Source organism: Thermobia domestica, chromosome 5 (assembly GCF_964235325.1).
Source record: "Thermobia domestica chromosome 5, izTheDome1.hap1.1, whole genome shotgun sequence".
In the NCBI taxonomy this organism is placed as follows: Eukaryota; Metazoa; Arthropoda; class Insecta; order Zygentoma; family Lepismatidae; genus Thermobia; species Thermobia domestica.
The window spans coordinates 97229402-97255713 of record NC_137458.1 but is presented as its reverse complement, the minus strand read 5'-3'; the positions used below and the strand labels follow the sequence as shown (position 1 = coordinate 97255713).

The following is a 26312-nucleotide window of genomic DNA, read 5'->3' as shown; positions in this document are numbered from 1 at the left end:
GTGAAGACTTTGTTAAGACGTATGAAGCAAATCTCAGCGAAATGCATTCTCTACAGAAAAGAATCGCAATAGTGCAGGCGTGGTCTACCCGTTCATGTCAGGCAGAACATTTTTGCAGGAAAGTTTCCTGGCGTTTCCGTACTGGCAAAGAGCACTACACAGTATTTGGTAAAGAAGTGGCGTACTACAGGTGCAGTGTGTAACCAAAATAAAAAAAGAATCGAGATTTGTTTGTTTGTACACCTGCTGTGATCGCAGATATTCAAACACGAATGATTCAGAGTTCAAAGAAATCGACAAGGAAATTGTTGCAACAAGTGAACATTTCGCGTAGGTCTTGTCAAGGTGTCTTAAAAGATCTACGGATGTAGACGTACAAAGTGGCATGTGTACAAAAACTGAAGTAGGGAGATAAACAAAAACGTGTGAATTACAGTACGTGGTTACTTGAAATAGGTCATAATGGAATGTTGATCCCAATGCTGTATTTTATGAGTGATGAAAGCTGGTTCCATCTGACAGCACATGTAAACACCCAAAGCAGCAGATACTGGTTAACAACCAATCAAATAAGATTCGTGAGGAACATCTTAACGATCAGAAAATAGGAGTCTGGTGTGCTGTGTCAGCATATCGGATTGTGGGTCCTGTATTTTTTGAAACAACAGTAAACAGTGATGTGTATATGCGAATATTAAAGGAATTTTACACGCAGTTGACGCCCCATGAACGTTCCTATGCCTTCCTTCAACAGTATGGGCGACCTGTCACACTTTACGCGATTCACTACCAAGAATTCATAAAAGATTCACAGAAGAAAGAACTGTCAGGAAATGATTGTAGCCGCCGTGTTCACCGAACCTGACCACTTGTGATTTTTATCTATGGAGTAATCTAAAGGGAAAAGTGTACGCAAATAATTCATTCTGCCCTATTTCGAATTCCAGAATCTGTGGATGGTGGTCCTTATCATGTAAAGAAAGCACGGCATGCACAATCCAAAAGTATAATACATATTTCATCAATTTTCAATAGGTGTACAGGGTATTCCCTACAGGGTAATTCTCAGATGTGCTCTCAATAGACTTTTCAGACATACCCTGAATTCAAGGGGGGTTCAAAGCAGGCAGGAGGTAAGCCTTGACAACAGTGGACACCCAATGCTTCGAAAGGAAGTCTAAAGTTTTAGGAACCGGCAGCTCCATGCTTTTTTATGTTCAGAATAAAGTGTGATGCGATGTATTTCGTCACGGTATATTTCACGTGTTCTTCACTTATAAGCATGAATGAAAACATCACAGCATGCGTTTTCAGAAGTACAAGAGACCGTGCTGCTGACGATCCTTAACACTTCCGACATCGCGCCAAAGGATTTCCTGTTCACTGCTATCAAGACTTATCATTTGCCTATTTACGACCAACCTTAAAGTCAAAGCATTTCTCAAAATTCGGTTGATGGCATGTCTGGGAATTTCACCCTGCAGGGAATACTCTGTACACCCATTGAACATTAATGAAATGTGCAATTTTGGACTGCGTAAGCATGACTTCCTTTACTTTGATAAGAACCACCATCCACAGTTTCTCGAATGCAAAATAGAACCACTTGAAATTTAGCTTTTTCGCGATTTTGGACAGCCCTTGCTCTGAAAATATACACTTTCCCCACAGATCCATATGAACTTTTTTCTCTTATTTTGATGTGAGGAATTACCTCTTACAATTTGTCGGTTTAGTTCATTAACACCCTGTATTATATATATATATATATATATATATATATATATATATATATATATATATATATATACATGTCCAGAAAACTTGTGCGTATACTCTAATTCATGATTTGTCACATCTAAATATTACATTTTTCCTTCCACCTTTTGCTAAAGTTGAGTCATTAGTAGGTGTAGATAATAGAAAGCCTTTCCTGTATGAAAATGTTCTCAAGATAAATTATCTGGTAGTAAAAATACAAGCAGAAAACAAAATTAAGTTCGATTGAATGTAACCTGTCAATCACACTTTGAAGGGATTTTTCAACATGACGGAGGGAAAGAAAGTACAAAATTGACTTAACCTTAAGGAAAAACACCTGAATAAAGAAATGAAACTGTACCAGAATGTTGTATTGCTTGGTTCTCAATTGATAGCTACACGTTTGCCAAACATATTTACTTTCCGGCAATCAATATTTCGTTTATAAATATAGAACAACACAGAAGAGCTCTTTTCTTTAGCTGGAAGCGATGTGCTGGACAGTATAGCTCAATGTATGGCAATACAAAGCCAGCTTTCCGAGTAAAGTATGGGTGGCTGATTAAGTAGGACGATCGTTTGTGAAACGAAAATATGTAATAAATATTTTGACCGGTTCGAATCCTAGCCCTTTTCCTTTATTTTTTTTTTCTTTTATTATTCTTCAAAACCTTGTTAATGATGTGGCCTGTAGGCAGATAGCACACTCGAATGATTACATGTTACTTGGCTTGCAATGTGTATAGTCTCATAAAAGGCATATGAATTGTATTTTCTTCTCCGACACTCTCCTGTCTGTATCTATGTGCGAAACGGTCACACAGAATCAAATACCCTACAGTCATAAAGAAACTGAATATATTGTCTTACAGCAGTGTCGAGGACCTCGTACTGTGGAAAGTTACGACATTTCTAGCTAAACGTTTGACATCGTTCAACAGGTTATCCTTTTTTGAAGACAGCAGGTTTTAGGGTTCCGTACACCTTACGTGAAAAATAAAACAGTTTTTTGTTTAAATTCATTAACTGTATAAAGGCTATGATCTGAAGCCCAAACATTAGAAATTAGTCCAGCTCATGTTAGGTTTATTTCTTTTAATGCATAGAACCTATTCCAACTGTCAGCAAAGGATTTTTATTTTTCTTTGCAATCAGGGGTAAAAGTGGATCTGAAAAGGTAGGGGAACGGTAGATAGCTGCATGACGTCACGCAGTCCCCCTGCCAATCTTATTTACACATTGTAATTTTTTATGAACTGGGAGGATGCGGTATGTATTTTTTGGAGGTGAGGGGACGAAGTCCACCCGCGTTCCCCCTCACTTTTACCCTGTTTGCAATAGAAACATTAATTAGTGAAATGAAAGGACCCAACCTCATAATAATTTTGATCAATCATGAAGTTTCAGACATGATAGAATAGTTGCAGATATTTAGAAATATTCTTTGTTTTTTTTTAACTAATAATGTTGTGCACTGTAGAAGCAAAAGTTTATATTTCTATTATTAGAGATCTAAACTATACAAAGCATAAGGTTGGAAATCTTACAGAGCAGCTGTCCCCCTTCCCGTCTGTCCACATCAGAGTAAATACGGTAAGAGATACCAAGAAGCTGAATTTTGCAAATGATTCAGTTTACTCAGATTGTGTTCCATATCCCCCCATTCACACTCTATTAAAACCGAAAATAGTAGAATAAAAAACCGTTCCCGATTTCAGCGTTGATCGTCATAGAACAAAAACGGTAATACCCAATGATAAACTGTTTTTCAGAATCGATTGAAGCCTCAAAAAAAAGTACCATGCGACAAGATAGCACTCTCCCAGAACTGGAAGTAGACGAGACTTCCTGTTACGTTATAAAATGATATAATGTTACTTACTAAAAGCGTATTTGGCTAGTGTTGGTACTTTAAAATAACAATTATCTTAAACTGTCTGAAATTGTACTGCAACACTAATCAAAACTCATGCATTCAATCTTACATAAATCTGGATTCTTGATTCTTCCATTAATCGCACCTGTGCTCTTAAATCTTCTTAACAATAGTATTCTTTGAATCTTACGAATTCATACATTTATATAAACTCTATTCTTTGTCCTTACGACATATATTCTATCTTCATTACATCTTGCTTTTCGTAGCAACACAGACTATCTACCACAGGGGCGTCATTTGGGGAGGGCAGGAGGGGGCAATTGCCCCCCCCCAAGAGTTTGAGGAATACATATACTTTAATCGATTGTCTACTAATATACTAGTATAAAACGTGAAAGTCTTATGTTGGTGGTGCTCTTGCCGCCCTCAAGCGAAGTCTGAAATGACGCCCCTGATCTACCATTAACCTAATGCTTCATTTGCATGTACATTCTTTCGTGACCCTCCCTGCCAACACTTCCTATTACTTCTGGTTTCAGTATTGAATTACATGAAGCAAAAGCGGTAAGATATATTTGTTTTCGAGATTATTTTTTTCTGAAATTGATTCAGCGTTCCAAGAACAGGCTCTATCTCCTCCGTTAACCTTCAAGTCAAAACGGAAATTGTAGAAACCAACTATTTTTGGTTTCAAATTAAATAACTATAGGACAAGAACTATAACAGATAGCGAGAAGAAGTTTCTTCAATGTCTCAAGAATTGATTTCATCCCTAGCCGCATTACACCTCTGAAACCGGAAATAGCCACATTTATTTATTTCCAGTTTCAACGTTGATATCCATACAAAAACAATAATAGGTAGTGATAGGCATTGATTTATTACGTTAGGAAAATTATTATCACTAGTAACACTGTACTAAAAATTTACTTGAATTTCTTTTTTCAAAATTTAACTCCTTTGAACAAAACTGTGAAGAGTTATTTAGAAACTGTTCAATTTATCGATCTAACAAATTATATTATCTTCGCTCGTATTACTCTATTGAAACCGAAAGAGTAAATATTTTTTTATCACTTCTGGTATCAATGCTGATCGCTGTACGACAAAGACAACAATATATATACATAGCAAGATGTGGTTTCTTTAAATCGATTTAACGTCTCAAGAAATCATTTTCACTCGTAACACTCTACTATAACCTCAATTAGTAGAAATTTTCTAGTATTTCCCGTTTCAGTATTGATTTTCCATAGATAAAAGTAAGATATATCTAGAAGCGATTGTTTAGAATCGATTAAACATTCCAAAAATTTGTTCCATCTTCTTCATTAACCCTCTATTCAAACCGAAAGTTTTTGAAATAAAGCATTTTCGGTTTCAACGTTCAATGCCATAGAAGAAAATCTATAACAAGCAGCGTCAAACAGTTTCCTGGATTCGATCCAGCATTTCAAGTAAACACGCCATCTGTGTCAGAATTACTCTACTAAAATCGTTGAGTTAAGTTGATTTGGAGTTTAACATCCCTTTCAGCAGCGATGCTATATGAGACGAGACCTACTATTTAACATAGAATCCGAACTACATGAGCTCCCACCGAGAATTAAACCCGGGTCTCTCACGCCAAAGGCGCGTACGCTATCCGCTTAGCCACGAATGAACTCTCTACTAAAATCGAAAATGGTAAAAAATTTATTTCTATAATTCTGCAGAAAATAGGTGTCATGATAATATGCTTAAGCTTTCAATATATGGTTTTTTTCATAATTTGGTAATAATATGATTACATATGCTGAAAATATGCTTGTTTATAATATGCTTCAGATTTTATGTCTTGTCTTTTGAATGTAATCTCCACGTAAAAGCAAAAAAATGGTCAATATGTGACTGAAGTTAGTCACATTTAAGAAACACTTTCGTTACGTTTACTTCATTATCCTTTAGTTTCAATTTGCATTAATTTGAATATCTTATGTATTTTACTAAAATATTTTATAAGTAAAAAGAAATGAGAAACGAAGTTGCTCTTAGAACCAAAGCCCTTTTTATTTTTTTATTTCGCATTCAGTCTTTTTACTCAATGAGCCAGCCAGATTTTTAGAGGGACACTTGGTTTCTATTAACATATATTGAAAAAATCTCACATAATGCATCGCTTGGAGTCTAGAAGAAAGGTATTTTTTTAAAAAATATGTGTACAAAATATTGATTACAGACGACTAAAGATAAAGGCAAAAAATACGGCCACTAATTTTACACCAAGTGGCACAACATTCTGCTTTAGGTTTACTTTTTCATTCAGATTATTTAAGTGAATGTTAAGTCAATATCGCGGTTTCTTTCCTTCTATTACTTGTAAAACTCCTCGAAAGCATGATTGCCAGGATACACCAATCGAGCCTAATTTTGTTTTGTTTTTATTTTTAGTATATTGTAATGTACCATGTGTTACTATATACAAACAATACTCTATGCTCTTGTATGTAAATACCACCAAATGGATTTACGACAAAGTACTACGCACCACGTGCATTTACTATAAACCAAGACCATAGACCACTAGCTCCTCCTACGAAATACAAGATGACATAGGGGCAGCAGTGCCACCGCCTCCAGGACGCCTATATAATGGGACGCGGCCTGCAGAACTTCACCAGTTCTCTGGTGCCCTCTCTATAGACTTGCAGTGAAGTGTAGGAGGTACTTACTCACGTGGATTTACTATAAGCACAAGACGACAGACCACTGGCTCCCCCTACGAATCACATAATGACATCGGAGCAACAGCGCCACTCCCGCCAGGACGACCATATAATGGGACGCAGCCTGCAGATCTTTACTAGTTCTCTGGTGCTCCCTCTATAGACTTGCAGTGGAGTCTAGAAGGTACTTACCCTTCCCCAGAGCCTTAGCTTGCAGCGCAGCTAACAATTCCTAGCCTTTCCTCTCTTTACTGCTTGCAGTGGAGCAGCGGCAGAATCCTACCACAACCCGGCTATGCTTGCAGCAATAACGAGATTCTTAACCCCTCTCTACTTGCAGTGAAGTAGAGAGGTTCCTACAACCCCTCACGTAGCACGCTATTGATGATTCCTTAAGGAGACCATAGGTGAAGGGACACCTGTATTTACCCAAGACCTTATATTAGAGAAATTGTAAATTAAGTGTATGTGAATACTGTTGTAAAATATTAGATTTTTAATAAAACCGGTAGTGGGAGTAGATTCCGAACAGTCTTTTATTCAACCTAGCTCTACCAATAAACTGTATGGAACAGAATTTTACAATATTATATTTCTTGGGAACATTTTTATACGAGGAATGCATTCTATCAGCTCCATTTACTAATCACTAGACTTTAACCTAGGACGGAAGGGAAAATGTAATAAATGCAAAAATTCATGAACAATAGTTTACACGGAACATTGTCTGCGCATGGTAGTACGTTTTTATATCGGGTGTTGCAAAATAAGTGTTACAACTCTTGGGAGGTGACTCCTGACACTGAGACAAGGAAAAAAGTTCTCTTGAACTTTCGGCTATCGGACATAGTTTCAGATCTACAAGGTGCCGAAAGCGTGGGAAAATGACTTTCGGACGCCAATAATTCGGAAACTATCCAACATAAAGAGGGCGGGTAAAAAATTCACTGAAGAAGTCATACCTGCTCTATTGAATTTTACATGTTTCACAATCCTACCATGCACGCGCAAGGGATTTCCCAAAGGAACGTAGGGAGTCCCGCATAATCTGCCAAGTGAAACTTGGTCTAAATGGATATGAATTGATAGGCTTTCTACCAGGTAACAATAATTCGTTTGTATTAAGTCGATATCTGGAACAAATACAAAATGGCGGACACATTCATGCCCGTTGTGTGTGGTTGCATAATCGCCAGATACGGATGCCGGCCAACATTGACGTTTTGAGTATTAAGTGTAGCGAATTTGTACTCAAATGTTCTAGAAAGACATCTGGAGTGTTGGTAGAGCATAACAGATGAAGCAGGGTGATTCGCATGTGTGGAAAAACTTAACGAAAAATGCCCAGAAATGCACACATACTCAGTAAACGTGAGTTCAAATCGTCGGAAATGTAAGGATTAGCGTCAAGAACATGAAAGCCATTGCCAATTCACCAATAATATTCCCTCAAACCGATGCTATATGATGTGCACGGTTGCATACCAATAAGGATGCAACAACTAAAGCCAAGTTGAAATTGTACAATTGGACTCACTAAGAAACTGGGTAAATTAAATGAATGTCACGAGTGGGATCGCATGATCGATATTGAAATGTGGCCAATGTGTGTGTTGATATCAACATGTAGCTAATGGACAAATATCAACATGTCCCACTACTGCTGGGACACCGTCTCACGTGTGAAAACTAGGAAAATAACATTGTACATTCTGCTATTACATCTGGTGCACCTTTTGGTAGAACATAACTAGAACACGATTGTATCAATGTCCCTCTTTGTTTGGGACATTGTTCCACAGTCGACACATATGAAAAGAAATCGCTTAATGCATGGTTCAAATTCTGATAGAGCGTAAAAATAACAAACTTGTATCATGTCCCACGTCTTCTAGGACATATGACGTACTCGAAATATAGGAAAATACCTCCAGAAATTGTATCTTACACACGTGCACATGCCAAGACAAAGACGAAAATGAACCGATTTGGCACATTTAACACTACAGCTGAAACACCATACATATGGAAAGTAAAACGACATGAGAAATAGGAAGAAACGTCTTAAAGCTCTGATTGTTTACAACTGTGCAGTAGGAGTAACAAAATGAAACACACAAGCATGTCGGGAGGCTGTACAAGAGCGCTTGCCAAACAAAGTGGGTACTCCTCAAAGAAATTAATACATAGAAAGTGAGGCTCCTTCGAACCTCACGGCTAGAGCGCTCGCTTTTGCTCGCGTGGTCGCAGTTTCCAATCCTACTGGCAGCCCACGGCCTCAGATTCAAGACCCGAGTAGTTATTTTCCTATTTTTCGCACGTGGAACGCTGTCCCAGCAGTAGTGGGACATGTTGACATTTGTCCATTAGCTACATGTTGATATCAACACACACATTGGCCACATTTCAATATCGATCATGTGATCCCACTAGTGACATTCCTTTAGTTTACCCAGTTTCTTAGTGAGTCCAATTGTACAATTTCAACTTGGCTTCAGTTGTTGGATCCTTATTGGTATGCAACCGTGCACATCATATAGCATCGGTTTGAGGGAATATTATTGGTGAATTGGCAATGGCTTTCATGTTCTTGACGTTAGTCCTTATATTTCCGACGATTTGAACTCACGTTTACTGAGTATGTGTGCATTTCTGGGCATTTTTCGTTAAGTGTTTCCACACATGTGAATCACCCTGCTTCATCTGTTATGCTCTATCAACACTCCAGATGTCTTTCTAGAACATTTGAGTACAAATTCGCTACACTTAATACGCAGAACGTCAATGTTGGCCGGCATCCGTATCTGGCGATTATGCAACCACACACAACGGGCATGAAGGTGTCCGCCATTTTGTATTTGTTCCAGATATCGACTTAATACAAACGAATTATTGTTACCTGGTAGAAAGCCTATCAATTCATATCCATTTAGACCAAGTTTCACTTGGCAGATTATCCGGGACTCCCTACGTTCCTTTGGGAAATCCCTTGCGCGTGCATGGTAGGATTGTGAAACATGTAAAATTCAATAGAGCAGGTATGACTTCTTCAGTGAATTTTTTACCCGCCCTCTTTACGTTGGATAGTTTCCGAACTATTGACGTCCGAAAGTCATTTTCCCACGCTTTCGGCACCTTGTAGATCTGAAACTATGTCCGATAGCCGAAAGTTCAAGAGAACTTTTTTCCTTGTCTCAGTGTCAGGAGTCACCTCCCAAGAGTTGTAACACTTATTTTGCAACACCCGATATATGAGTAAGTGAGTAGTTTAGTTTAGAACACCTTTGTGGCACCTATGCTATCTGTAATTTTAAAATGAGATTTAAGCCGCTACTCGATTTTCGATCCTAAGCAATATTCCACGAGTATCGAGCCAGATTCACTCAAACATTTGTTACATATATTTTGCCGCATTTTCTTTTCACATGAGTTGCAAGCATTAAAATAGTCAATGATAATATATGCTGCTTTTGCACTTAAAATAAAAATAAAACAAGTTAGTTTAAATCACGTGTTTAATATGCTACTGTGTTTATTTATTATTTTCTTTAGGATTATGAAGTATGGAGTTTAATGGGTCATATCCAATACAAACAAAACGATCTGGAAGAAGCTATGCTTTCGTTTACATGTGCGATCGACATAGAAAAACGCCCAGATGATACGCATTTGGTTTCTTTAAGGTATAATGATCAGTACTTTCCATTGTTTTTATTTATGAAACGTTAAGAAGGATTATGATCAGGTGTGGCTCTACTATGTTGTTACACAGTCACGTTTGCCTCTATTCTATTCAAGAAAGAAATATAACCTACAATTATAACGTTTATGCACATGTACTATATTAACTGGCTTTAATTTTGAAAATAATGAAGAGAGTTCAGGCTCCTTTTTCTACGTTTATACATTGGACGAAACTTGGCAAAATAATGAGAGCCTCATTCTGCTGCACATTTTACGTTTCATTGTCGTACCATCAGATTTGTTGAAGGAAACGGGTATTACGACTAGTTCCATCGGGTTCGACTAAATAATAATGAGATTTTATGCCGCTATGCGCGCTGTCTTAGGGTAGGGACATGCCGAAGATACATCGAGGTGGAGGTTTAAGTCGCGGTCGCTACCTCGATGTCTAGGTCGCGTTGGATGAAGGACGCACATAGCGAGGAGGTCACACCCTCGCTGCTAAGTTCTCAGTTAATCTCTATCAATATTCTAAATCAGAGATATTTACCTTTTATTCAATTTTCTGTGAAGAAATGCCCTCTTTCAGCACTCAAGAGAGAAATCATTTCCCAGTAAAATTTAATAAATAACTAAATCAGGTATATATTTAGGTTTCGAGGTGGAGAGGGTATTAACTGCAACAAATGAAGTTTCGGCACTGAAATTCCATTATTCGATGTTTACTTCCTATGGTTACGTGCCAACCTTTACAGGTATTTCTTTACCTTATATCAATAACGAATTTCGAAGAAACCCTTTTTATTAATCTCAGAATTGGGAAGGGTTTAGTTTTTAAGCATGGATATGATTAACCGCAGCTTCTTTTTTCTTTAAAAGTTCTACAATTTACGGACTTCAGCCCCCTCCCTGTGGCCTCCACTGCCTTATAAGAATAAGCTACAGTATAATTCTCAAATAAATAACTTATCTGATATTCCTATTTCAGTTGCTATTTTCTTCCATTCTCTATTTAAAACGTGCCTATTATGATGTTGTTTGTGTTTCTTATTCCATATTGCTGAAACATTTCTCATTAGTTCTATTAATATGTCTTTCATAATCAAATATAATAGTGCAGCAAAACCTCTAGGGCGTAGACACACACAATCCAATGCAGACGAAATTCTAAACAAATTAACACGTTATTCCGTGCAGCGCTTCAGGGAGAGCCAATGAGAACACGAGCCACAGCGATGCTTCCGTTGAACATTGATGTAAAAACAAACTCAGTTGTACATCATCGCGACCACTAATTCACCCTCGCGGCGACCTCTAGGTCGCGATGTAGCGTGCATCTTCGGCATGCGCTTACTTATTTGAATCCATGGGTTTTTGTGCCAGTATCGAAGATGCAACCGCGACTTAAACCTCGATCGCGATGTATCTTCGGCATGTCCCTACCCTTACAGAACGGGTTAAATGGCGACAGAGATCTGTGAAGCTGGGCTTGTTGGGCTTGTTCAGGCAGTGAAATATCCGTCCTCAGTTTGACTTACATTGTACCATAAACTTATGACTCATGTGCAATCTTCTTTGATTTTATTCACCGCGACAAAGACATATGCAGCGTTAACCTCAAGAAGTTTGTCAACCTATCTTGTTTGTTTACTTGTTTTTGTTTTGTTTTGTTTTAGTTTTATTAAGAATGCTCTTAAACTGTATGAAGACGGAGTCTCAATGTAAGTTTTATGGAACGGCATTTGTTTGAATATAATAAGAACAATAGTTGGCAGTTCAGAAAGCGTTCCTCGACGGTCACATTACCCTGGAAATGGGAAAGAAAGAAAGGAATGAAGAAGCAACCTGGGACCATTTTGTAAGGTACCATCCCGACATTTGTCTGGTGTGAGTTAGGAAAAACCAGGAAACTACATTCAGAATGGCTGTCCAAATAAGCGCTGTTACACTTTGTCAACCGAGTGTCCGTACTAGATATCAAACTCAGGAACCCTCTTACTAAAGAGAGAGCGTGGAGCCATTGATAATAGAGACTGATGAATACTTGCTTCATATCTTTGTTCCTCTCTAGGCAACATACACGAAAATTCTCAGAGTAGGGCGGTGTTAAAAATACTCATAATTACAATTAGATTGAGGAAACGACAAGATTCCACTCTAAGCCGAATAATAGTATAGAGACAGTCTTAAACGGGAGAAACAGAAACTGAATGTACTGACCTTGCTGTCAGTATAGAAGAAAGTGGTACACTACAATCTGGATTTCAACAATGAGCTCCCAGTGAGTTATATGGTTAGCATATGCGTTTTGGCGCGAGAGACCCAGATTCGACCCCTGACATGAGCTCATGTGGTTCGGATCCCACCTTGAGCTGTAGATCAAAGTCTCATATAACTTTGGTGCTAAAACGATGCTAAACTCGAAATCAAACCAGAAATCAAACAGGACTTCAACAAGTGGAATTTGCTACTAGCACAAGTAGTAAAATAAAAGTACATTTAATTTTGTTTCATCATATATACTATGGATAGGAACTATACATTATTGATACGTGTAAGTATTTCTTTATTCTCAAGTTGTCGATGACACGTAGTTCATAGAAATAAGGAATTCGAGACGTAATTTAATCATTAGAATCTATGACAGTACTGGGGTTCGATTCTATGGGCTACCGTTTGAGTAAACAGATTTAATGGTATCGGGTTTGATCCCTGAATGTTCTTATACTGATTCATGAAAGAAAACAGACTTTTGGACTACAAAATACAAACCCACAAGTAAACATTAACCAATTAAGAACTAAACTGGTGAAACTTAGGATTCGAACCATGGACTTTTGATATATATCGTGTTCGTGATTACTCCCTGTATTCACCTCAGCTGGATCAGCTGATTGTTCCGTTCGTGGTTACCCAGTATACGGTCAGTGTTCGGGGAACGTTGGGTGCGACGTATATTTCTTTCCCATGTATTCCACGAAAAGCAATACCAACCTGCTGCACTGCTGAAACTGCAAACATAATAAATAAAATACATGCAGAATACTTATCTTCTAACACAAAATATTATTATATAGCATGCACACTATTATGGCACTTGTATATTAATTAATTCATACAAAATATGATTAATATATGTATTTTAAACTTTTCACATACTATGCCACTTTACGTTTTATTAGCACTAAGATACCTTTTTAAATTGCAATGATGTGGCCCCGTGTTGCGCGACGAACGAATATTATTTCCGCGCGCGTACTCACGGTTACGAAAGTCGAAGAATTGATAACGTAGGCAAGAACACTGTTCACTGATGACGAGAATGTTTTGCACTGTTTATTAAAATGTTTACTCCTTCTACATGATGGTTGCCAATTACTTGCATGTAGATTCATGTAAAATGTTCTTCTAAAATACTTTTCATTTGAAACATTACTGACAAAGCACACACAGTAATTGCGTTAAAGGTTTTGACATTATTACTGCACATAGATGTCGGAGTGGGTCGTTGTATGTTCTAATCACTATCGTACCCATGAATCCACTCACTGCCTTTCTCTATGCTGCTCTCTTCGCTTACACAAAGGAGGCTCATAGATACATTATTGGAATAAAAAATAGTTCCCACAAAAATTTTAGATTTTATATAACTGCTTTGATAATAAGATATAATTGATTAATTATCATTTGATTGAAAGCACATTCATTATATCAAGGTGACCAGAACTTTTACTTTCAAAAACGGGACGCATACGAATCGGTGACGGGGGGGGGGGCTTCCACATTGCTTTTTGGGACTCTGCAGTTTTCAATTTACAAAATACACAAGTAAGAATGATAACACAGCGTTTCTAACTTAAGTACTACCCAACAATACTTTTAACTACTTCAACACTCAGAATTTCCATTCAATTCCCACTTGAACCACAGAACACTGAATTCTCATTTGAATATTCAGAAGTCCTAGGCACGGCTGAACCTTCCCAATGAGTGTTGGTACGGAAAAGTGTAGAATTAGCATTGACCATTTATATTTTGAATAATGATTACGGGACACCTGGGTCATGTTTGCTTAAAAACGGGACATTTAGTTGTCCCGTTTGAGAATCAGAAAAAAACGGGACAACGGTTGAAAATAAGGGACTGTCCCGGCTAAAACGGGACGTCTGGTCACCTTGATCATATTGAAGCATATAATAATATAAATAATTAAGGATTATTAATAAAAATGGACATTATAACGTATGATACACTGCTGTTGCTTGGGAATCAGCTTTGCGTAGGTGTGAATGAGGAAACAAGCAAATATCTTTCCAAATATGATCTGGCGAGAGGTGCTGAAATGTCTTGAAGAAAGAGGCACCTTCTGGGTAGAAAAATTCCACTGTTTCGCTCTTCTGCGAATTCCGACTGGCTAAACATTAGTTCCAAGAACTGGCATTGGAAATATGAGGATTGATCAATAAATACACAACTTTACTGTCACAAATCTTCACTGTTGGGATTAGTTTAATTTATTGAAGCATCGAAATTATTAAGATATAGACCTATACTTAATTATTTGATTGAAATTTAAAGAACTTTTAGCACTAAAACTATATGAGACTGCATTTACTGTTTAAAGTGGAATGCAAACCACTAATTGAGTGTTTATCCGTAGCAAGCGTTCCCACCGGCAAAGAGAGGACGAATCACGCATAAAGAAAGCACACCAGTTATCCATTCAGCCGAAAAGAAGTATACACATGATTTTATGGTTTAACGTGAAGTACGAACACATGCAATATATACCCCATTCGAAATGTAACCCAATACTATATACAAGGAAATTTGCTTTTGTATTTCACTTAAAATACAGCACTGTTCGCGAGTTGTTTTAGAACCTATTAAGTAGGTTGTTTCTAGTCTATTGTGAATAAAAGAAGCGTTTCTAGCTAATAACTTAAGAAAAGTAAAACTTCAACGGCCCCTGTGAAATAACAGCACAGACACGTACACACACACAAATGAGTACGCTGTTATCAGATAATTTAGAACACAATCTGTTATACAATGTGAATTCAATCTGCTATTCTGCTACCCACGTACGTATATTAGGGAATTGCACGAATTTCAGCGGTTACGATGACTTGATACCTAAAATGAATTTGATTGAATGGGGACGCAAATATCCCGATCACATCCCGAAATCTTTTCGTTTGCTGACAAGAAGACAAATATGTCCAAACATCTCGTTTCAACAAAGATAATCTCATTTTTCTACTTTGGTGCGACTTTCCTTAATTCTAATTTTTTGGAGGTCCAAATTTCGAACTGAATGTACCTCTGTAAGTTCTTGGTGCAGACAAATCACAAGTATATTATTTAACAAATAGCAAAGCATTAGGTGGTTCAGGAAAAAGGTGCCCCGTCCTGTCTGTGCATCGCTGCAATAAACAATTTATAACATTCTATGTGCTCGTTTAAATATGAAGGTGCTCTTTTGCATTGTTAAAATAACGCATTACCTGATAGATCCTTCAGCATAGAAATTGAACGGATTTAAAGAAAAAGAATGTATATTCAATAGAAGCAGAAAGCAGATATAAATGTACAATTTTGACGTATCGTTTATATCAGATGCTATATTGCTTTTCTCATTTTGATAATAAAGGAAGACACAGTCGGGTTTAAAAGCAACTTCGCTACGCGGGAGAGATCCTGCATTTCAAACATTAATTTTTTTTCTGAACTCGTTTGGAAGAATCAGAGAAATGAAGTCTGAAAGCTAATCTTTACACAAAATACATTAAACTTATTTTAAAAATCACTCAAAAATGCTGTTCAGCGGAAAACGGTGGGAAAGAGCTCAGTGAGCTTTCAAATTTACCAATGTTTCCAAATTTCAGCGACAGGAATTGAAAAGAATGCAATTCGTAAAGACAAGACTCCTATACGAAAGGCTTTTAAATTTATAAGATCTTAGTTGGAAGTTGGCTTATTACTTAGAAATAAAATTTATAATGCTTCTAATATTCATTTATAACTTCATTCTTATCTTCCTCGAAAGCTAGGGTGTGAAAGACGCTGCGCAGTCTCACTCAAGGGGTGCACTCTCATCTCCTTTCACCCCGCTAACGACGTCAATGTGTATATAGTATAATGTACGACTTCAAGTAGTTTACAATATCATAGTAGTTATATTGACTCAATATAAAACAATCTACACGGAAAATTTTAGCACTTATGTTTACTGACAAAACTTGCAGCCTTAAATAAGCCGATACTGTATTGCAAGTAACCAACTTACTAGGTTAAATTATACCTTGCCAAACTCTCGATTACTAACAATCGAGCACTACTTGGCAAAATTTACTTCGCTTATTTAGCCGAGTGGATAACAAAATACTTTTTAATAGAGAATTAAAAAAACAGCTTAAAGCCTTATTTTTCTTAGCTAAAGCTACCGAGTGAGTTGGTTAAAGTATTTCTGCCAATTTTCTGGGTAACTAGTATCCCAAAAATAGATTAAAAGAGCAAAGTATGATTTTCCAAAAACTGCTTAGTTACTAGTACCCCACAAGATTTCATTAAAAAAGGGTTGTCCTGACTGAGACGTGGATACTTTAATCTTCATTCGGCAAGCAAAATGCTTCTGTGTTTATTTTATTCAAATATTCCCCTCCCGTTCTTTCTGTCTCCGATCCTCATTTTATGAAGGCAACTATCCAGTTAAACAATTGTGCCAGTAATGGAAAAATAGTCGAGTTGTTATAGGCGCTGGTCTAAAAATCGTGAGGTGTTCAGTTCAAATCCACTGATTCAAAATAATATTTTTAAATTTAATTTGTTCTTGTAAGGTGAACCACAAATTCCCTTTGCTCAAATTTCTCCATCTGGAGATAAGATACAAGAATCACTCACATATTACTCATAACCGAGAGAAAAAGAGAGTAGAGATAGATATTATTGAAATATGATCAGAAACATTCATTCACATTCATGTTTGATTAGGTTTTGTTCATTTCTGTTTATTCTTCTTTACGAAATTACAGTTCTCGATTACTTATTATGTGAATGCTTGTCCAACATTGATTGTGGCAAGATATAGTGAATAATATGTCATGGCGTTTTACAAGAGAGAACTCGTGTTTCTTTGATATAGTAAATGCTTTTAATAATTACACAAACTCATGTGTTCACAAAATGCTGAAAATTATACATTTCTACTATTTGTTAAATTTGAAGCATATGACATATTTTCTATTGTTGCGATAATTTTCACAAATTAAATTATCACACACTGCACATCTTATCTTTACTTACTTAGATCGTCCTTTTGTTTTTTTTTTCGGTTGCATTATCCAAACACACTAGGAACCAATAATATAACACTGGAAAATGTTCTTGTTAGCTTTAATGAGTAAATGATACATAATGATGCTTTTTAAAATTAAAACTACGATAGTGTTGCGAATAAATGAAATTGTCGCAAAACAAAGATCGAAGTCAAATCACCTCGCACGACGTGATATTTTTTGATAGAGATATTAAAACTGAAAACTAACAAAAGTGAAGGCAATATTGAAACGATTAATGTAAAACATGCAGAGATTTTACAAAATACTGTATCCTGTGAAACAAAATGAATGCTTGTCCAACATTGATTTTCCCTTAACGTGTTTAAGATTAAATAAGAGCATTTTGTAACTTTCTCAGGATATCAATCGCTCTGTAGATACTAAACAGGATCTTCTACTTGATTTTTTATTTATTGCAGAGGCATGAATTTTAATCTACTTTTTTCCCGTTTGCTATACTGACATTTTATGAACCAACTAGAGCACTTCTAAAACGCCTTATTTTGCTTTCAAACAAACAATCTTCACTGCGTTGTTTGTTGTCTAATGTTGTAGGATGTGAAAAATTGGAAGTTTGGATGCAGTTTTCTTGGTGGTAGTATATTGCTCTCACACCAAGTATTTACTGAATCGATATACAGTATCTATCGAAATCAATTTCTCTTCCTAATTGGGAAACGGTTTGTGAGTAATAGAACACTTCCCTCTGGTGCGAAGGATTTCCTGGTTCAATTCCAAGCCATATAAGTATAATGCGATGTCCGTTAGTTTCGTGGAGATTCTTCCATTTCCTCCCACACTCTTATTTCTTCAATTGTTTAATAATAATTCACTTTTATTAATCATCCTTCTCCATTAACCGAAGGAGCATAATCGCGAGACATCGACTTCATTCAGTTCTTTCTTAGAGAGAAAGAGTACATTAATGAAACATGTCTAATCTAACAGTGTTCTTCTAACTGACCAATGTTCTATGACTTTTACTTGTTGGAATATTTTATTTTATTATTTTTTATTTCCTTTTTGAACATTTGATAAAATCCCTAAGGAATTTTTTAAATTTATTTCGTGGTTACCCTTGCACCTCATCCACAATATATGACTAAGAACAATATTCTAAGCATTCCCTTTTACTCGACTTTGATCCGCCATTTTGTTCTCGAGTTATAATCCGAATGATATTTTGGATTTTTTCGATAAATTTTTGACTGGTCATATAGCCGAAAGAAGGCATTTCTACATCCAGATTGACTTTACTTCTTATCTTGGTCGGGGATCACCTACCAAGCGTTATTAGTATTGTTACACATTACACCGCATAATGCATTTAGCTTTTCATAACAAATATTACGTTCCATGTATTAGAGCTATATAAACGTAAATTTATGATTATGAAATAATTTTTGAAGTTAATAAAAATAACTTATAAAATGAATTAAAATAGGAATACCTTCACAAAAGCTCATACACCCTGAAATCCTGAAAAAAAATCTGTTTTTTATATATAAAGAAAGAAAACAATATAAGGATTTTTGTGCTTATCGCCTTTGCAAGCAGACGCCACTCGGATGTGTGCCGACAAAACAAACTAAAACGCACACAGTTGCCTGGCTTTCTCACTTTTTTTTGTATGTGCAACCTCTACGGGTGGGGGTGGGGGTGGCGGTGAGAGGGAGGTGATTGGAGCGGCTAGGCTTTATAACTTGTTTCTTAAATCGAATAAAAAATCGCTTTTGTATGACTCGGTGGCTACTCCGCCACTTCTTCTTTCAAACAAAACGAAAAAGGATTCAGTTTCGCGACCGGTTTGTTAGTGTGCAGCTTGTGACCGATTCAGTTTCTTGTTTTCAATGATGGCTCCTCTTTATCGTCAAAATTGAAATCGTGAATAGCTATGGATGACTCTTATACCACAGACGGTAAAATTGTATTTTGTGAAGTATTCGATAAGAAAGTGGGCTGTTCAATTAAGTCGCAATTGGATCAGAACATGAAAACAGCTCTTCATATGAAAAACAAGGTGTTACAGCGTCCCACAAAGCAAAACTTTTAACCCAAACAAACCCAGCATCTGAAAACAGCAGTGAATTTTATAAAGACCTTGCCAATAGCAGGTTCATAGCAGCAGACATATCGTGGCACAAATTGCAAGTCCCACAGTTCGCGTCCTTTTTGGAAAAACATTGCAAAAGACACATTCCTGACGAATCTAGGCTACTTTCCGCAAGAATTATTTGGATGTGTGCTATGAAGATACTATCAAACACATTCGAGCTGAAATTGGTGATTCGCATATATGATTTACGGTGATGAAACTACAGACGTATTAGAATGTTTCGTTGCCAATCTGGTGGTAGGAAAGCTTGACCCTGATTCTCCATCACGACCATTTCTGATCTGTTCAAAAGTTTTGGACAAAACAAACCATTCCACAGTTGCACGTTTCGTAAATGATGGACTGAGAGTGTTGTGGCCAGAAAGTGTTCCTGCAGAAAAAGTGCTTCTGATGTGTTCTGATGCTGCGGCGTACATGTTAAGAGCTGCCAATGAGCTTAAAGTGTTCTACAAAACCCTCATTCATATGTACTGTTTGGTCCATGGATTACATCGTGTAGCAGAGGAAGTGCGGATCAACTTCCCTGAAGTCAATGAACTTGTGTCTTCTACTAAGAAAGTTTTTGTGAAAGCCCTTGGTCGTGTGCAGTGCTATACAACAATATGCTACCAAATATGTCGCTACCACCGCAGCCTGTACTGACACGGTGGGGCACCTGGATACAGGCTGTTAACTTCTACAATGAAAATGTTGATGCTTTAAAGTCAGTTGTCACCACATTTCCTGCAGAGACCAGTGCAGCAGTGCGTGATTCTCAAATTACGCTCAAAAATCCTGTTGTTCAATGTTCACTAGCGTACATTGCAAGTAATTTCGGGTGGATTGCAAATGTTAGCGAGAAGCTAGAAAAAAATTCAATATTTTTTTTATGGTCAATAATGTATTTTTTTGCTTTCTTGATACATATTTTAATTTGTTTCTCTTAAAAATTTGTACGTATCTGTAGGAAGTTATTTACACTTGTTAAGCTTTTATTACATAAATATGTTACAATATATTTATTAGCTAAGAAAATGCACAGACACAAAACAAACACGAAAAAAATATTTTTTTAACATATTTTCATATTTTTAACATATTTCTTACATATTTCATTGATTTTTGTTACATATTTATGTACATATTTCGGTACTTTGTACTACATAAAAATCCGGGCTTTAGTTATAAGAAGTTAACTACATAAGATTTACATTGATATTAAAATAAAATACTTACATTAGAGTACAATACCTCTGTACTTGCCACTGTCTATTTTACAAGGATGTTCTCGTAACATTTATTCTAAGCAGACTTGGCCAGTATTACCTTAAAAATGAGAGTTTCCAAAAGGCGAAAAATATGTTCTTGGTTGCGTGCAAGTATTCACCATCACCAGCTACTTGGTTAGGTGTTGGCATTGCTTCTTACAAGGTATGTATCATTTCAGCATTAAATCATTATCGATTTTAGTTCTGTTGTTCATCTTTATTATTAATATTAATATTGTTTTTCCTCAAAAATGGTAAATGCTAAAAATGAACAGAAGTAATAGTTCACTTCAGAAGACAAAGCTTTGCTTTCAAAATATCAAAGAGTTTATAAGGTCTTGCTTTTAAAAATTCTTGTCACCTATCACTTCAAAACAATTATTTTCAACTTGATAATCTTATTTTCAAAAGAGGTTGAAAACCATTATTTTCACGAATTTTTTATGTAGATGCGGTTCTGGCCTGGTAGTGTTTTTATCTATTCATTTCGACGGTAAACTTAAGGGAAGGGAAGGAGAGGGAGATAGAAAAAATAAATACAACTTAATAACTCCTGAACTACCCGATCCATCTCGATCAAACTTTCAACATAGATTAGATTCAGGACTGAAAAGCATTTTCTTTTTCATTTTCCCTTTGTGTATGTGTGTGTGTGAGAGAGATAACTCTCGAAACACCCAACCGATCTCGATCAAATTTTCAGCATAGATGAGGTTCAGATCTGAGATGATTTTGTCATATCACTTTGACGGTGGAACTTAGATTAGTGCTATAGGAGGAACATTTATATAGTATCGAATCTAAAATTTCCGGGATTGCCTAGATGCACAGTGACATTTCTGATGTTGATTAAATCCAAATTCAGCACCGTAACTTGCGGAAGAGAAGGAAGCAGATATATAAAAATTATCAAAAATGACGAATATCAGTATCGAATTCGCTGTCGCTGAGATGAACAGTGACACGTCCGATGCCGTGCCTCGCAACACGGGGAGAGATAGGGAATATATATACAGGGATGAAAAAAAAATCTAAAAACTCTTCATACAGGACACCTAAGTTTGGCCCTCCACTGTACAACACGTGTTGCGGTTGCCGTTCGTTTTTTGTTTTAAATGTGTCATGTGGACCTTCCTCTTCAGTCAGCAGTAAAAAGTTCACCTGTGAGTGTCGTGGTGTGAAAGTGGTGCGGTAAAATGGACGACCTGACAGACTTTCCAAGAGGCATGATCGTTGGTGCCCGTCTAGTTGGAGCTTCAGCGGCAACAGTGGCGAATATTGTGAGGGTATCGAAAGGAACTGTGTCCAAAGTCACGAGGGCATACACAATTCATGGGCAAACGACGTCTGCAAAGCACAACAGTGATCGAAAGGCAATCCTGTCAAATAGGGATCGGAGGGCATTAAAACGCATTGTAGCAGTTAAAAAGAAGACCACTGCAATGAAAATTACGTCTGAACTCAATTCCTGCCTACAGAACCCGGTTTCATCGAAAACAGTGCGACGGGAACTTCATAAAAGGAAAATTCATGATAGGACCGCTATCGCCAAACCCCTGGTCACAGCAGTAAATGCGAAGAGGCGTATCCAGTGGTGCAAGGACCACAAGGCCTGGACTCATGAGCAGTGGAAACACGTAATGTGGTAAGATGAATCGAGCTTCACCTTGTTTCCAACAACCGGTCGTGTTTACGTATAGAGAACACCGTCGCAGACCTATGATACAGACTATCTGCTCCCAACTGGTTCTGTTACAGTATGGGCAGTGATATCGTGGTTTTCTGCAGGTCCCATCATAGCCCTGCATGGAATGATGAATGTTAAGGTGTATGAGGCCATTTTGGGGGACTAGGTTGTACCCATGGCCCAAATATTGTTCCCTGATTGTAATGGCATCTACCAAGATAATTTGGCACCTTGTCACGCTGCAAAAACGGTGAAATCATGGTTTGAGGAGCATGACCAGGAGCTATCACATCTCTCCTGGGTCCCACAATCATCATATCTGAACATCATTGAGCCATGAGCCATTGTGGTCTGAGTTAGAAAGGCGTGTTCGGTCTCATTACCCTCCACAAGCATCCCTTAAGGAACTGGAGCATGTTTTGGAGAAACAATTGTACAAAATTTCACACACCACGATTCAGGAGCTGTACACGTCCATTCCACGTCGGATCCAAGCTGTTTTGGACGCAAAAGGAGGCCTCACACCATACTAGGTATGATTTTCACACTTTTGCAAACGTTTTAGATTTTTTGTCCAACCGATATATCTATCTATCTATCTACCTATCTATCTATATATATATATATATATATATATATATATATATATATATATATATATATATATATATATACAGAGTGTTAATGAACTATACCGATAAGAGGTGATTCCTCACATCAACATAAAATAAAAAGTTCATATGGGCCTAACTTTATGGTGAAAAGTGCGTAGTTTCAGAACTAGGGCTGTCCAAAATTGCGAAAAAGCCAAATTTCAAGAGGCCCTATTTCGAATTCGAGATACTGTAAATGGTGTGGTCTTTATCGGCGTAAAGGAAGCCAAGCATACACAATCCAAAAGTGGAAATTTCTTCAATTGTTAATAGGTATATAAAAAAAGGAGGTATTCCCTACAGGGTATAATTCTCAGATATGTTTTCAATAGAGTTTTCAGATATACCCTGATTTCAAGAAGGGTCCAAAGTAGACAGGAGGTAAACCTTGACAACAATGGAAATCCAATGTTTCGGAGGGAAGCCGGAAGTGTTAGGAACCGGCAGCTCCATGTTTCTTTGTGTTCGCAATAACTTGTGATGACAATAGCATATATTTCGTCATGGTATATTTCACGTTTTCTTCATTAGTAAGCGTGAAAGAAAACATCGCACAATGCGTTTTCCCGAGTACGAGAGACCGTGCTGCTGACGATCCTTAATACTTCCGACATCGCGCTAAAGGATTCCTTGTTCACTGCTATCAAGACTTATCTTTTGTCTACCTTAGACCAATCATAAAGTCAGAGCATATCTCAAAATTTGGTTGATGGCATGTCTGGGAAATTTACCTTGTATGGAATACTCTGTACACCCATTGAATATTAAGGAAATATGCACGTTTGAACTGCGTGACTTCCTTTACGCTAATAAGAACCACCATCCACAGCCTTTTGAATTCGAAATAGGGCCTCTGGAAATTTGGCTTTTTCGCGATTCTGGACAGCCCTAGCTCTGAAACTATGCATTTTTCGCAATAGGTCCATATGAAATTTTTATCTTTATATATATATATATATATATATATATATATATATATATATATATATATATATATGTGTGTGTGTGTGTGTGTGTGTGTGTGTGTGTGTGTGTAATCATCGAAAATGATCTATATTAGTGCCAAATCCATAGAGATAAACAGTGACACACTGTTTAAATCCAAATTCAGACTTGGAACTTGGGGAGAGAGAGGGAGAGATATATAAAAATAATCGAAATTACCAATATCAGTGTGAAATCCATAGTTTTCGTGGTCGATCTGAAGAATAGTGGCATTTTTGATACCTTTTAAATCTAAATTCAGCTAAGCCACATAGGGGAGAGGAGGGGAGAGAAATGTTAAAGTGATCGAAAATGACCCAAAAAATCAGAGAGCGCTTTAGTAATAGTAAAAAGTGACTGATTAACGAAACGTATTACTATTTTTTTAATTAATTTACCCCAGTGAAGTGGATAATTCATGGTAGTGCCGTATATTTTTGAATCCAAGACGACTCCGAATCTAACATAAGACAAGCCCCCATATATTTAGAAAGACCGAAAAAGACATTTACAGTATATACTAGGCCATAGTTTCAGAATTTGCTGTAAAACTATACTAAAAATAAATTCAGGTACAGACTTCCTTTAGTCTTCGCTACTGGAAGGGTTAATTGAATATGTGAAAGTTAAAGGCTAAAACAACACGGTAGGAAGAGGATAGACTAAAGTTAAAGTTTAGTGGAAACCCGTGATTCTGGTCAGTGAAGAACGCCTCATCGAACATAACGAAAGCAAAGTAACCCCATAGTTTTGAGTACGAAATTGGTGTGTGTGTGGGGGGGGGGAAACTCTTGGATTCTGAAATATACTGTATTTGTCTCAATGACAAAATTAAATCTGGTTCATCTATAATGTCATTTTTTGTCCACAAAAATTTAAGATTATTATAAATTCTTTTCAGTTGAAGAATTATCACGAAGCAGAAGAAGCTCTTGCAGAAGCTAATTTGCTAGATAACACGAATAATCAAGTATGGGGGTACTTGTGTCTCGTGAATCTTCGATTATTGAGGCCAGTTCAATCTCAGCAATGTTACAAACATGCACTAAAGGTAAGGCTCCCAAAACATTTGGAATAACATTAGTTATTTTTGTCTCCATTGCTGTATCCATAATCTTATATTATAAATTATTCTTTCTTGTTTTAGCATCCAATACACAAAACACAGTTATATATACGGTTTTTCAATCTTATCAGATACTTGCATAATATGGATTGCTAAATTATGTGAAAAAGCGTGATAACTTAGGTGTGCATGAATTATCAATATTGCTTCATGCAGTTGATTGCCATCATCGGGAGTAGGGTAGAGCTGAGAGGGCAGCTTAATTCATTCATTTGTTGTGTGTACAGTTACATGTAGTAGTAATGGCGATACTCTGCCGAACTCTTAATAATCCAATTTGGGTCCCCATGCACCATAGTGAATGAATTAGGGATGCTTTGGCCCGGGATTACGTCACCTATTGAAATTTTTGCTTATGCTTATTCAGGGGCCATGCACGATGGTACGAATGAATCAGAGGTACCTTGGTCAGGCTATGACGTCATTGAATTGGGAGTATTGGATCAGAGGTCATGATGATTCTTTAAAATTACTAAAAATATGATCTTGATGATTCATTACGTTATGAAATAGTACAGGTTTACGAATGTTTTCGTTCCCTTTTATGGCATAAAATTTGGAGATTGTTATGCATGGACTAACACGGGTGCAAATGAAATCTTTAGTTTTACGTCCCACGATTATGCCGGTTAGGCTAAAGGCCCATACAGCAGAAGTGAACGCTCTACCACTGAGCCACCGCACCTCTACTGGTATGAATGAATTAGAGGTAGTTGGTTCGAGCTAATATGTTCGTTTGACGTCACTGAACTGGGATTTTTTTAGCTTGGAGCTTATGATGGCTTGTTTCGTTCCCTTTTATGGGTATAAAATTACCAAAACAAGGTTTGATTTCTTTCTTGATGACCTATTACATTATGAATTAGTAGACCCCAGTAATAGTATAAATTAGTATTAATATGAAACTTGAAAACTTTGGAGTTCCTCCGTGGCTAACCGGTTAGCGTATGCGTCTTTAACGTGAGAGACCAGGGTTCGATTCCCGGAAGGAGCTCATGCGGTTCGGATTGTTATCCCTTTGATGAGATGGACTAACACTGGTGCAAATGAAAAATCTTTACTTTTACGTCCCACGATTAGGCTAAAGGAGACGGTGACGATGAGAAAGGAATGAAAGTATGGGAGAAAAT

At 37.0% G+C, this 26312-nt stretch overlaps 1 protein-coding gene across 1 annotated transcript in view; it reads left to right on the top strand.

Annotated features, from left to right (window-relative positions):
• LOC145686026 (cilia- and flagella-associated protein 70-like) overlaps window positions 1–26312 on the top strand; it is a 142445-nt gene that overhangs the window by 104020 nt on the left and 12113 nt on the right. Inside the window, exons 17-19 of the mRNA XM_081758876.1 lie at window positions 9898–10028; window positions 20775–20895; window positions 24958–25107. Coding sequence (XP_081615002.1) covers window positions 9898–10028; window positions 20775–20895; window positions 24958–25107 — 402 coding nt within the window. The remainder of the gene's footprint in view (window positions 1–9897; window positions 10029–20774; window positions 20896–24957; window positions 25108–26312) is intronic.